At 52.9% G+C, this 12,945-nt stretch overlaps 1 protein-coding gene across 1 annotated transcript; it reads left to right on the forward strand.

Moving 5' to 3' along the window:
- The first annotated feature begins 10,321 nt into the window (after positions 1 to 10,321).
- LOC136488009 (uncharacterized) lies at positions 10,322 to 10,633 on the forward strand. Its single transcript, XM_066485068.1, has one exon. It carries the CDS (start codon positions 10,322 to 10,324, stop codon positions 10,631 to 10,633), a length of 312 nt encoding a protein of 103 aa, XP_066341165.1.
- The last annotated feature ends 2,312 nt before the right edge of the window (positions 10,634 to 12,945 follow it).

Raw genomic sequence — 12,945 nt, forward strand, 5'->3', positions numbered from 1 at the left:
GGCTTGCCAATCCCGTCCTGGTCAGAAAAAAGACCAGGAAGTGGAGAATGTGCGTTGATTATACTAGACATAACAAAGTGTGCCCAAAGGATCATTTCCCATTACCACGCATAGACCAGATAATTGACTCCACCTCGGGTTGCGAAATCCTCTCCTTTTTGGATGCTTACTCAGGCTATCACCAGATCGTGATGAAAGAGTCCGATCAGCTCGCAACCTCATTCATCACCCCGTATGGTTCATACTGCTCCATAACCATGCCTTTTGGCCTGAAGAACGCTGGCGCCATCTACCAAAGGTGCATGCAGCAATGCTTCACCGACCAAATCGACCCGCTCGACTAGCCCGATCAGGCCGAGCGGCCAAAACCAACGATCGCCGTCTATATTGATGACATAGTGGTCAAAACGGCTCAAGCTTGCGACCTGATCACAAACTTGGCCGTGATGTTCGCAAACCTCCGAAGGTTCAACATCAAGCTGAATCCCAAAAAGTGTGTTTTCGGGGTTCCAAAGGGGAAACTGCTGGGATACATTGTATCCGAGCGTGGCATCAAAGCCAACCCTGAAAAGATCATGGCCATCTCCAACATGGGCCCCATACGCAATGTCAAGGGCGTGCAGAGACTCACCGGTTACCTGGCTGCCTTAAGCCACTTCATCTCTTGGCTCGACGAACAGGGGATGCCGCTCTACAAGCTCCTCAAAAGGACGGACGCCTTCATCTAGAATGAGGAAGCCTAGTAGGCTCTCGAAAGCCTCAAAACGTCCCTAACATCGGCCCCAATCCTCGTCGCTCTCAAGCGGGGACGTCGCGGCAAGTAACCACGTGGTGAGCGCCGCCCTGGTCGTAGAGAGGGAGGAACCGGGACACCAGCTCAAAGTGCAGCGACCCATATACTTCATTGGAGAAGTGCTTACCGACCCCAAGGTCTGGTGCCCCTAGGTGCAGAAACTCCTATACGCCATACTAATGGTGACTAGGAAGCTCCTACACTACTTCACCAACCATGAAGTCACAGTTGTCACTTTATACCCACTCGGAGACATCATCCGCAACCGTGATGCCGCGGGACGAATCTCTAAGTGGGCCCTTGAACTCATGGGCCATGACATCAGGTATACCCCCACACCGCAATTAAGTCTTAGGCTCTCATGGATTTTGTCGCCGAATGGATGGAGGTCCAGCTACCAGCCCAGGACGTCTCCCACGAGTACTAGATAATGTACTTCGACAGATCTGTAATGGCACCCGGCTCGGGGGCTAGAGTGGTTCTGATCTCCCTAGATGGGAGTAGGCTCCGCTATGCCATCTGCCTCCACTTTTTGGCTTCAAACAACGCCATGGAATACGAGGCCCTTATCAACGGACTACGCATTGCCATCGAGCTCAGAGCTACACGACTCTACGTCCGCGGCGACTTGGAACTAGTCGTTGATCAAGTCACGAAGGAGTCCTCCTGAAAAAGTCCCCTCATGACAGCATACTGCCAAGAGGTGCACAAGCTCGAGGACAAATTCCAGGGAATCAAACTACATCACATCCCTCGAAGGGACAATGACGTCAACGATTTCCTCGCAAAACTGGCCACCAGGCGAGAACCATCCCCGAGTGGAGTCATCATCAACGACGTCCACGAGCCGTCTGCCCACATTCTGGAAGATCCGACCTAGATACACCCCAACGGCTAGCCGGCGCTCGGGGGTTCTGATCCTAGTACCTCTATGACGACGTCACCCACGGACATCGCCGTATTGGTACTCGATCAAACCGATTGGTGAGTACCACTGCTCGCCTACCTCCTCAAGGAGGTTCTCCCACCTAAAAGAACTAAAGCTCGATGAATCGCTCAATGCACCAAGACCTACGTCGTGCTCGGTAACAAACTCTACAAACGAAGTCCATCAGGAGTACTCATGAAGTGCGTTCTCGCCAGCCGGGGAAAACAGATCCTCCTCGAGGTCTATTCCAGGATCTGCGGGCATCATGCGGCCCCAAGGTCCCTGGTTAGAAAAACCTTTCGCCAAGGTTTTTACTGGCCCACCGCGCTACGAGATGCAGAGGAGGTCATCCGCAGGTGTGAAGGATGCCAGTTCTACGCTCGGCAAACCCATTTACCAACGCAAGAGCTCCAAACCATCCCAATCACCTGGCCATTCGTGGTCTGGGGCCTCGACATGGTGGGACCTCTCAAGAATGGTCCAGGCGGTTTTACCCACCTACTCGTAGCAATTGACAAGTTTACCAAATGGATAGAGGCCAAGCCTATCACCAATCTCCACCCAGAAGAGGAAGTCAAATTCTTCCTCGACATCATCTATCGATTCGACGTTCCTAACTGTATTATCACTGACCATAGGACTAACTTCACCGGGAAGAAGTTCCAAGACTTCAGCAATGGATATGGCATCAGAATCGATTGGGCTTCGGTCAGTCATCCACGAACTAACGGTCAGGTTTTACGCGCCAACGGCATGGTCCTCCAAGGACTCAGGACGCGCAACTTTGACCGACTCAACAAACACGTCGGGCGATGGGTTGCAGAGGTCCCAGCAATCCTCTGGAGCCTAAGAACAACCCCAAACCGATCCATGGGATTCACACCTTTCTTCCTGGCCTACGAAGCGGAAGCTGTGTTGCCCTCCGACCTTGACTACGGCGCACCGAGAGTAAAAGCTTTCGACCACGACCGAGCCACGGCGGCTCAACAAGACGTAGTCGACCTGCTCGAAGAGGCCCGCGAGATAATCGTCATCCGCTCCGCTCGCTATCAACAAACCCTCCACAGGTACCACGAAAGGAAGATCAGAGGAAGGATTCTCGAAGTCGGTGATCTCGTGCTACGAAGGACCCAATTGATAAAGGAAAAACACAAGCTCTCTCCACCCTGGGAAGGACCCTATACGGTAACCGAGGTAATCCGACTGGGCACCTACCGACTGGAGGACAACAACAGAAATGTTCTCACACTTAGAACATTGAACAGCTACGTCATTTTTTCCTTAGGATTGGTCTAAGCACCTTCGGTTAAAAGCACATGCTCCTGTAAGAGCGTCCCTGCCCAAACACTTTCAACCCGGGTCGCTCGAGGGCTCCATAAATATATAAATATTGAGTACTACCTCTCTATTTTGTTTACTGTTGTATGAAGAAATTCCTTCCTACCCTAACGAAGGGGTAGTTCATTCCTTTAAATTTACCTTACGTAGCTTTGCTTTAAAAATTCCGACTGATCGTGCCCCGCCTTTTCCTACGGCTACAACTGGCCGAGCCTCGTGGGCCACGCCCCGGGCTCACAAAATTGCGACCTATGGAACAAATGGGTAGGTACGAGAAAGAAAAAAAAATAAAACAAAATTATGCTAAGGAGAAACTAAGGAATGGAAGGGGACAAGCTTCCCCGAGCGGAATAACTCCATCACAGAAAATGAAATACCATTATAGCCGTTAAGCACACGAACGCTTTATACGGGGGCTTCCCCCACAAATTTCAAACTACTACGGCCACTCGACGACTTCACTTGAACGCCAGAAGAGACAACCAGACCTCCCTGAGACGATCGAGTCACCCAGGATAGATCAACCGGCCTCCTGAGTCGATCGATTCACTCAAGATAAGCACCTAAGATACAGGTAGGAAGCGAAGGGGCGCCCCATGCGGGCCATGCCGACTCCATCTCAAATGATGAGCACGGGTCCCGGTCAGACATTTCCGACTGAAGCTCTCCAAACCCCGTCTCTCAGGTTATCAAGGTAAGCATGTGTTCATTAAATACAAAATTATTCACATGAGGGCTAACCCACGATTGACGAGCGCGGGTCCCGGACGGACGTTCCCGACTGGAGCCCGATGAACCCCGTCTCTCTAGTCTTCAAGGTAAAACACTATCAAAGCCCCTCTATTTCTTTACAATCATTTCATACATCCATACACGCATTTCATACCATACGCCTGAACCCCCCCAGACGGTTAGGGCATCAACCGCCCGGGGGCTCAAGAACTAAGCATCGCACATGCAGCGAAATGCATCAGAATGCTCCGTGTTGCGCCACAAAGTGGCGGCTTGCCTCATTCGATATGAGCAACCGAACAGAGCTAGGGGAGAAAACCATAGATGAGCACCATGCAGCCTTCGCCCGGTCTGGCAAACTAGGTCATCTCAACCTTCTCGTTCGATCCTGGACCTCTCGCCAAGCCCATAGAATCTCCATCAAAGGGAGGCCGTCAGGCCACCAGGGTCGGTCTATGGAACGACCTAGGCATCTATCGGGCTGTAGGTAAAGGAGTAGTGGAATGCCACAAGAGGGCTATGCCAACCCCATCACGAATGACGGACCCAGATTCCGCTCAATCACACCCGTTAGCGAGCTCACCAAGCTAGTCTTCGAGCCCGAGCGATCGGGACAGGCGACGAAACTCAGCCCCTCCAGTTGTGAGGAACTAGATGGGGTAGCACAAAACAACTCACAACCCCCACGAAGGCCCGACAAGGCTTGGGGGCTTAAATGCCATGGGACCGCGACTCCGAACTCGCGTCGATGGGATAGGCGACATTCGGCTATGGCTCTTGGGACCATGACTCCTAAACTCGCGTCGACAGGATAGGCGACATCCGGCTATGGCTCTTGGGACTGTGACTCCTAAACTCGTGTCGACGGGATAGGTGACATCCGGCTACGGCTCTTGGGACCGTGACTCCTAAACTTGTGTCGACGGGATAGGCGACATCCGGCTATGGCTCTTGGGACCACGACTCCTAAACTCGCGTCGACGGGACAGGCGACATCTGGCTATGGCTCTTGGGACCGTGACTCCTAAACTCGCATCGATAGGATCAGCGACATCCAGCTACGGCTCCTAGGACCACGACTCCTAAACTCGCGTAACGGCTTCAGACGGCTTCACTAACTAAAACTAACTCTCTCGGTCCATGGCAAGCACCGACGCCTAGGACTACTTGAGACTCCACCTTACCTGATCCCACGGCACGCACCGACGCCAAAGATCAAACTCTGTTGCATCCAAAACTAAGTTATTTCCGTTCACGGCGCGCACCGACGCCGAGGCTTGTTTCAAAACTAAAAACCTCCTCATCCAATCCCCGGTGCGCACCGATGCCGGGATCATTAAGTTCTGTCTCAATCCAATCCCCGCGCTTAAAAACACCTCGGCTACACAACAACGCCATGGTTAAACAAAATTCCGTCTCAAACTAAAAACACGCCTGCTGAGACAACACCCCCAATCAGTTCAGCCCAAACCATCTGGGGCTCGAGAGCTACATCCGCGGGTGCGCTCGCGCGCGCCCTCTGGCAAGACAAAAATCCCCCAAATGATTTTGTCCGAGTCACCCGGGGGCTCCTGTCGGGTTCATAAACCCGGGGTCCCTCGGGGACCGGCTTCCACGCCAAGGCTCAGCCCAGAAGGATGGCCTTTTCTTCTTCTAGACAGGCCCAAGAGTCTGAACTCAATAGACTGGAGCACTCGCTTCAGGCCCTAGCCGCCTTCGGCCCATCTTTTAGACCGGAGCACTTGCTTCAGGCCCTAGCCGCCTTTGTCCCATCTTTCCGACCGGAGCACCTCAGGCTCATGCCAACTCTGAATAGCCTCTCCGATAGGAGCGCTAGCTTTAGGCCCCAGCCACCTTCACACGGCCTCCGCTCAGAAAGCTTGACCCGAGGACCGCCTCTGACTTCGACCTCGTGTCTCCGACCGGGGTTCATAGAAAACCTTGCTCATTGCTATTCTCTGACTGGCACGCCAGAACCAACTGGGGACCATCTGACCGGGGACGCCCACTCGAAAAGAACCAGAAGGCATGCGGAGAAAGGCAAGGCATGGCTCACAAGTCAACATCACTGTACCAGGGACCATAGCCTGCATGAAACAGTGCTCTGCGGCCACCCTAACACAAAGTATTATAGGGGCTGCTAGAAACTCCCATATGGTAAGCCCCCCCCCCCCCCCCCGTGTGTCTCTGGACATCAATCGTAGTATGGGCTCGATGATTTCCATACCAGGTGAACATAGCATGGCTCCTCACATGCCGCTAGGCATCCAGAAGTATTTGTAGGTACCGGCGTCCATCCTTCCTGAAGAAGATAGCTTGACCACCCGTGCACATCTGACATCCTACAGCGACATCGACAGTATTGGGGGCATCAACCATTATCCAGTTTACATCACCGTAGGTAGCAAGGCTTAGAAATATCTGTACTCTCCCCCTCTCACCTGTAAAGCCATCCCCTTCATCTATAAAAGGGGATGCGCTCCCTCCAACGAGGGGGGGATCAACTTCTTCAAGCTCAGACTCACTAGATCGACATCAACACTTCCAACCGTAGGACCACCCAGTTCTGACCGCGACCCTTCCGGTCGGAGCCAACCAAACCTCTTGTATCCCCCCTTCTTCCTCCTTCTCGTTTGTACCCCCAATACAGACTTTGAGCGTCTGGGCTTAGGAATAAAGTCACCGACCGACCCTAATTGGATGTAGGGCACGTTGCCCGAACCAGTATAAATCCTGTGTCATTGAGCGCTAGGCCACCTCCGATCACAATGTACAGCAAAACTACAAATATTTACTAGTTGGTCACTTTCTGCACCGACACCTAGGGTACCCAAAGAGAAGTAGCTAATAACCATCAAACATTGATGCTTTCGAACAGACAAGAACGCGACTACACCTCTATCCCAATGATCGAGGGTTAGCTCCGCCTCGCCCGACCCCCGGGGGACCGACTTGCCCAACGGCTGGGGGCAGACTCTGCCTCACCCGACGTCCGGGGGCTACCTTTACCTCGCCCGATGTCCGGGGACAGACTCCACCTCGCCATAACTATGTGCGCAGATAAGGCGGGACACTCAAGTCAACCGCAATATGGAGGACCATACCCTGCACGCCTACAGAAAAGTACCATCAGGATATGACCAGATGAGCGCTTTAAGTCCTTCTAGACATGTCAGAGCCAAAACAGTGTTGCGGACACCGATATTTATCCTACAGTGTTATGGGCGCTGGCATTTGCTCTCGGACACGAATCCTGACAGAAACATATGACAACCACTATGGTCTAGAAGAAAACTCATGTCATCTATAGTAACGAACATGGGGCCTCTACGCCATCTGCTCCCCGTAGGGTCATGGCTCGGCACCCTAGTGCGTCGCGCCACCCATCGAGGCGGGACGGGACGTGACCACTTGCTGAATGAAGCTAGAGTACGGCCCTATCAGGATCAGTGAACGTGCTATCCCTAGCACCGTCTGCCGTGTCAGTGGGACTCGCTCAGAGGAAAAAGGAGACCCGACATCTTTGAAGGACCTTCTTGGCATCTGGTTCTTCTTCTTTCTCCCATTTTTTGTAATCACTGCTCCCCCTTGATCTATAAAAGCGAAGGTAGAGCACCCCACTAAGGGGACGGATCAATTCTACACACCACGCATCACATAACACACAGCCGAGCAGCAACCGAGCTCTTAGTGCCCTTTCAACTTTTCCATTAGAGACTTGGGACCTATCCCTCTCTCAACCGTTTGTACACCCTACTACGAACCTTTCAGTGCTAATAACATGAGCAGCAGCAGCAAACTAGACGTAGGGACATTCTGCCCAAACCAGTATAAACCTTATGTCTTTTAGCACACCATCTGGGCCTAACGTGCAACAAATACAAATTTACTCATTGGTGTTTACTCGAAACACCAATAGTTGGCACACCAGATAGGGGGCCTTTGTGCATTCTGACGTTAACATCAGGCCACGGATGGCTAGCCACGGAATTAGCTAGGTCCTAGGCGCACACATGTGCTTCGGTGACTTGGACTTCATCGTTACGGTGGGAGGAGAGTTGGCATTGGCTCACGCCGCCATCCAACCTCTACCCTCCATCGGCCTCAGCTATGAGAGGTTTGAGCGCTAGCTTGGTGTCTCCCTAGGACCCCAGCCATCCAGGGAAGACCAGCGTCGCCTCACATTTTCCAACGCCAATGACATGGCATGGCTCGCCAGAGGAGAATCTCTCTCTCTCTGGGACACCCCACATGGAGCACCCTGACAGTGCTTCTGTTCGGTCTTCGCAACGCCGCAGCGACCATTAGCCACCTTGTGGCATAGTGCATGATCCCAAACCCTGTGAACAATGAGTTCGTGGGGGTGCTCGAACACATCATGGAATCTCTCCATGACCTCCTCCTAGAGGAGCCAGGGTCACCCTCTAGCTCTAACTCTAGCAGGGGGAGCCATCACCCCTCCTAGGAATGCTTCATGATGGGTACCCCCAAGGGACACATCAAAAGCGTCTCCGAGGAAGAGGCTACCCCGAAAGACAACCTCAACGATGAGGCCGAAGGGGAGACAACGGCCCGACCTCGCATCTGGGTGGAGTAGCTGAAAGCCTGACATCAGGAGACCAAGGAAGCATGACTCCAGCTTGAGCAGGAATGCATGGAGCTCGATCGGGAGATCAAACATCATGGAGACGTGGGCGCGCATGTGCCATGGCCCGCGATGTAAATAGGAGGATCATCGCCAATGATGAAGCCCTTCCTTGTTTGCTCGGGCAAGCCAGAACATTGCCGCTACAGCCACCCTGCTCCACGGTCTTCTAGAGGTCGTGATGCCCGAGGATCGTTGGGCTCACCACGAGATTCACACGCTTCTCGAGCGTGAGGCGATGCAACAGGCAGAGAGCTTGTTGTCTCAGTGACACGAGCTTGACGCTAGCCAATGCATGCTCTCTGGGAGTCCCGATAGCGATGCGTCAGTCCACTAGGCACCACAGGTTAGCAGGCAGCGCGCTGTGGTCCTGGTGCATCAGTGTCTCAGCCATAACCGCGACGCACGCAACACTCTCAATGCCCGCAGGCGTACCCACATCGATCCAAGAGAGGGAGCCAGCCACGGCTATCATCCTCATTGCGGCGAACACTATGATAGTGGCAAGGACCAGAGCCTGAGCCCTGGCCTACCGGGCCCTCAGGCCTTTGGCCGGCACATCCTCAACGCTGCCTTCCCACCAAGATACCAACCACCAACCAACATCCCGAAGTACTCTAGGGAAACAAACCCCAGACTATGGCTCAAAGTCTATTAGCTTGCCTACCAAGCTAGTGGTGCGGATAATGACGACTTCATTATCCACAACCTCCCACTGTTCTTGGACGATTCAGCACGAGCGTGGTTGGAACACCTGCCATCCAACAGAATCCAGAGTTGGGCGGACCTGAAGGAGATCTTTGTGGGGAACTTCCAGGGCACATACAAGCACCCTGGGAACCCATGGGACCTCAAAAACTGTCGATGGAAGGTTGGTGAAACCCTCCATGGGTACATCTAGCACTTCTCCTGACAGTGCAACGAGCTACCTAACGTCGTCGACGCCGACGTTATAGGAGCTTTCCTTTTTAGGACTACCTACGAGTCTTTGATTCATAAGCTGGGATGCAAGGGCCCGTGAACCACCAAGGAACTCCTAGACATCGCCGCCAGCCATGCCTCAGGAGAAGAAGCAGTCGAGGCGATCTTTGATCGTCTCGATGGCAAGGCAAGGTAGGACGAGGGCACTAGCGAAGGCGCCTCCAATCGTTCTGCCAAAAGGAAGAACAAGAAGCAACGGTAGGGTGGTCATAACCCCGTGGAGGGCACTCTGAACCATTTCAAAAAACTACTCGAGGGGCCATGCCCAAACCATGCTTTCCCAGTCAAGCATCTATACATGGACTATAGCCTCATGCGGCGGTTCTTGTCCGGAGGCTCCAACAAAGGGGAGCATGGAAAGGACCCTGTCCCCACCGCAGACGACGCCGAGGAGAAGAATGATAGCTTTCCAACACTGGACGGCTGCCTTATGATCTTTGGAGGATCAGCGACCTATGACTCCAAACGCCTTCAAAAGGTCATGCACCGTGAGGTCTATATGACCGAACCGACCACGCCTGCCTTTCTCCGATGGTTAGAGTCTGCCATAACCTTCGATCGGACTGACCACCCAGAGAGCGTCCCGCATCTAGGGAGATATCTGCTCGTGGTTGACCTAATCATTGGCCCAAAGTGGCTCACCAAAATACTGATGGATGGAGGCAGCGGCCTCAACATTATGTACGCCAAGACGCTCGATGAAATAGGCATCGACCGAACACGCCTCTGCCCAACCCGAGCACCTTTCTATGGCATCATGCCTAGAAAGCAGGCTATGCCACTTGGGCAGATTGATCTGCCTGTTACCTTCGGGGATCCATCCAATTATAGGATAGAAACCCTCACCTTCAAGGTGGTCGGGTTCCCCAGAACCTTCCACGCCATCCTAGGATGTCTATGCTACATGAAGTTCATGGCCATCCCCAACTATGCATACCTCAAGCTAAAAATACCAGGCCCCGGTGGGGTCATCACCGTCGGCACCTCCTTCCAGCGCACCTATGAGTGCGAGGTCGAGTGCTGCGGTCATGTCACAGCAATCATTGCCTCCGGAGAGCTCGCCACCATCAAGAAGGAGGTCACCGAAGAAGCGCCCGACACCAAGAAGTCGACCAGGTCGTTCAATCCTATAGAGGGCTCTAAAGAAGTCCTCATAGACCCTGGGAGCACCAAGGGTAAAATGGTGCGTGTTGGTACCATGCTTTCCTCCAAATAGGAAGGCGCGCTCGTTGGCTTCCTCCGTGCTAATAGAGACATCTTTGCGTGGAAACCCTTGGACATGTCAGGCATCCTGAGGGAAGTCGCCAAGCACACCTTGAAGATCTGTCCAGGCTCCAAACCGGTGAAACAATGCCTGCATCACTTTGACAAGGGGAAACGCAAGACCATTGGTGAAGAGATAGCAAAACTTTCAGCGGCCGGATTCATCAAGGAAGTATACCATCCAGAGTGGTTAGCCAATCCCGTTCTTGTACGATAGAAGAGTGGGAAATGGAGGATTTGTGTTGACTATATGGGTCTCAACAAGACATGCCCAAAGGATCCATTTCCTTTACCGCGCATAGACCAAATAGTCGACTCTACCTCGGGGTGTGAAACTCTCTTCTTCCTTGATGCATACTCCAGGTACCATCAAATTGCGATGAAAGAGTCCAACCAGCCCATGACATCTTTCATCACCCCCTTCGAATCATTCTGCTACGTCTCAATGACGTTTGGTCTGAAGAACGTTGGGGCTACATACCAGCATTGTATGCTCAAGTGTTTCAGGGACCTCATCGGATGGACTGTTGAGGCCTACGTTGATGACATCGTGGTTAAGTCCAAATAGGTTGACCACCTCATTGTTGATCTTGAGCAGACCTTTGCAAAACTCCGAGCGAATGGCATCAAACTCAATCCTAAGAAGTGTGTTTTTGGGGTCCCGAGGGGAATGCTGCTTGGTTTCATCATCTCTAAGCATGGCATCGAAGCCAACCCAGAGAAGATCTTAGCCATCACAAGGATGGGCCCGATTCAGAACATAAAGTGGGTACAACAGGTTATGGGGTGCCTCACCGCACTCAGCCGCTTCATCTCGTGCCTCGACGAATGAGGTCTCCCCCTTTATTGACTTCTAAAGAAGGTTGATCACTTCGAATGGACGTCCAAGGCCCAGGAGGCACTTGACATGGTCAAGCAGCTTCTAACAAAGGCCCCGATCCTGGTTCCTCCTACCGATGGAGAATCCCTCCTTCTCTACATAGCGGCCACCACACAAGTGGTCAGCGCTGCCCTGGTAGTGGAATGGGAAGAAGGTGCAGCACCCTATGTACTTCATCAGCGAGGTCCTATCTAACTCGAAGACCCGCTACTCCCAAATCTAGAAGCTCCTGTGCGCCGTCCTCATCATAAAGAGGAAGCTACGCCACTAATTCGAGTCACACCCGGTGACGGTCGTGATGTCGCTCCCCCTCGGTGAGGTCATCCAAAGCTAGGACGCCATGGGAAGAACCACAAAATGGGCACTCGAGTTGATGGATCAGGGCATTACGTATGCCTCCCAAACAGCGATCAAGTCCTAGGTGTTGGTGGACTTCATTGCAGAATGGACTACGGTCCAAATGCCCCCAGTGGTCATCGATCAAGAGTACTGGATGATGTACTTCGATGGATCAGTGATGAAGAAGGGCATCGATGCAGGGCTAGTTTTCGTGTCACCCCTAGGGGTATGCATGAGGTACATGATTGGCCTCCACTTTCCCTCCTCCAATAATGTGCCGAGTATGAGGCGCTCATCAGTGGCCTACGCATCGCCATCGAGTTGGGCATTCGACGCCTCAATGTTCGAGGAGATTCCTAGTTAGTCGTCGACCAAGTCATGAAGGAGTCAAGCTATCATGACGCCAAGATGGCTGCATACTACCGAGAAGTCCGACGGCTGGAGGACAAATTCGACAGCCTCAAACTCAATCACATCCCGAGACGCCTCAATGAGGTGGCCGACGCGCTTGCGAAGGTAGCATCCGGCCGAGAGCTAGTGCCAATAGGTGTCTTTGCCAGCGACCAACACAAGCCCTTGGTGTGCTACGAAGGGTCAGAATAGGCTGACGACGGTCTACCCGATCTAGCCTCGGGGGCTAACCAACCGATAGCTCCATCTGGCCCTGAGGTCATGGAGCATGAAGAAGGTCTAGCGATAGAGCTTGATCCTCTGGTCGACTGGAGAACACTCTGCCTCAACTACCTACTCCATGACACACTACCGATGGACAAGGCGGAGGCTCGCTGGCTCACACGCCGTGCCAAGTCCTTCGTCCTTGTGGAGCGCAAACTCTACAAACAAAGCCACACCAGGATCCTACAGCGCTACATCCCCATTGAGTAGGGGAAGTGCTTGCTAAGCGATATCCATGGGGGTTCTATGGTCACCACACCATGCCTAGAACCTTGGTTGGAAACACATTCCAATAGGGCTTATACTAGCCCACTGCAGTAGCTGACACCGAGCAGATCGTGCCCACCTACGAAGGGTGTCAGTACTATGCT

This window comes from Miscanthus floridulus, chromosome 10, assembly GCF_019320115.1.
Source record: "Miscanthus floridulus cultivar M001 chromosome 10, ASM1932011v1, whole genome shotgun sequence".
Classification (NCBI taxonomy): domain Eukaryota; kingdom Viridiplantae; phylum Streptophyta; class Magnoliopsida; order Poales; family Poaceae; genus Miscanthus; species Miscanthus floridulus.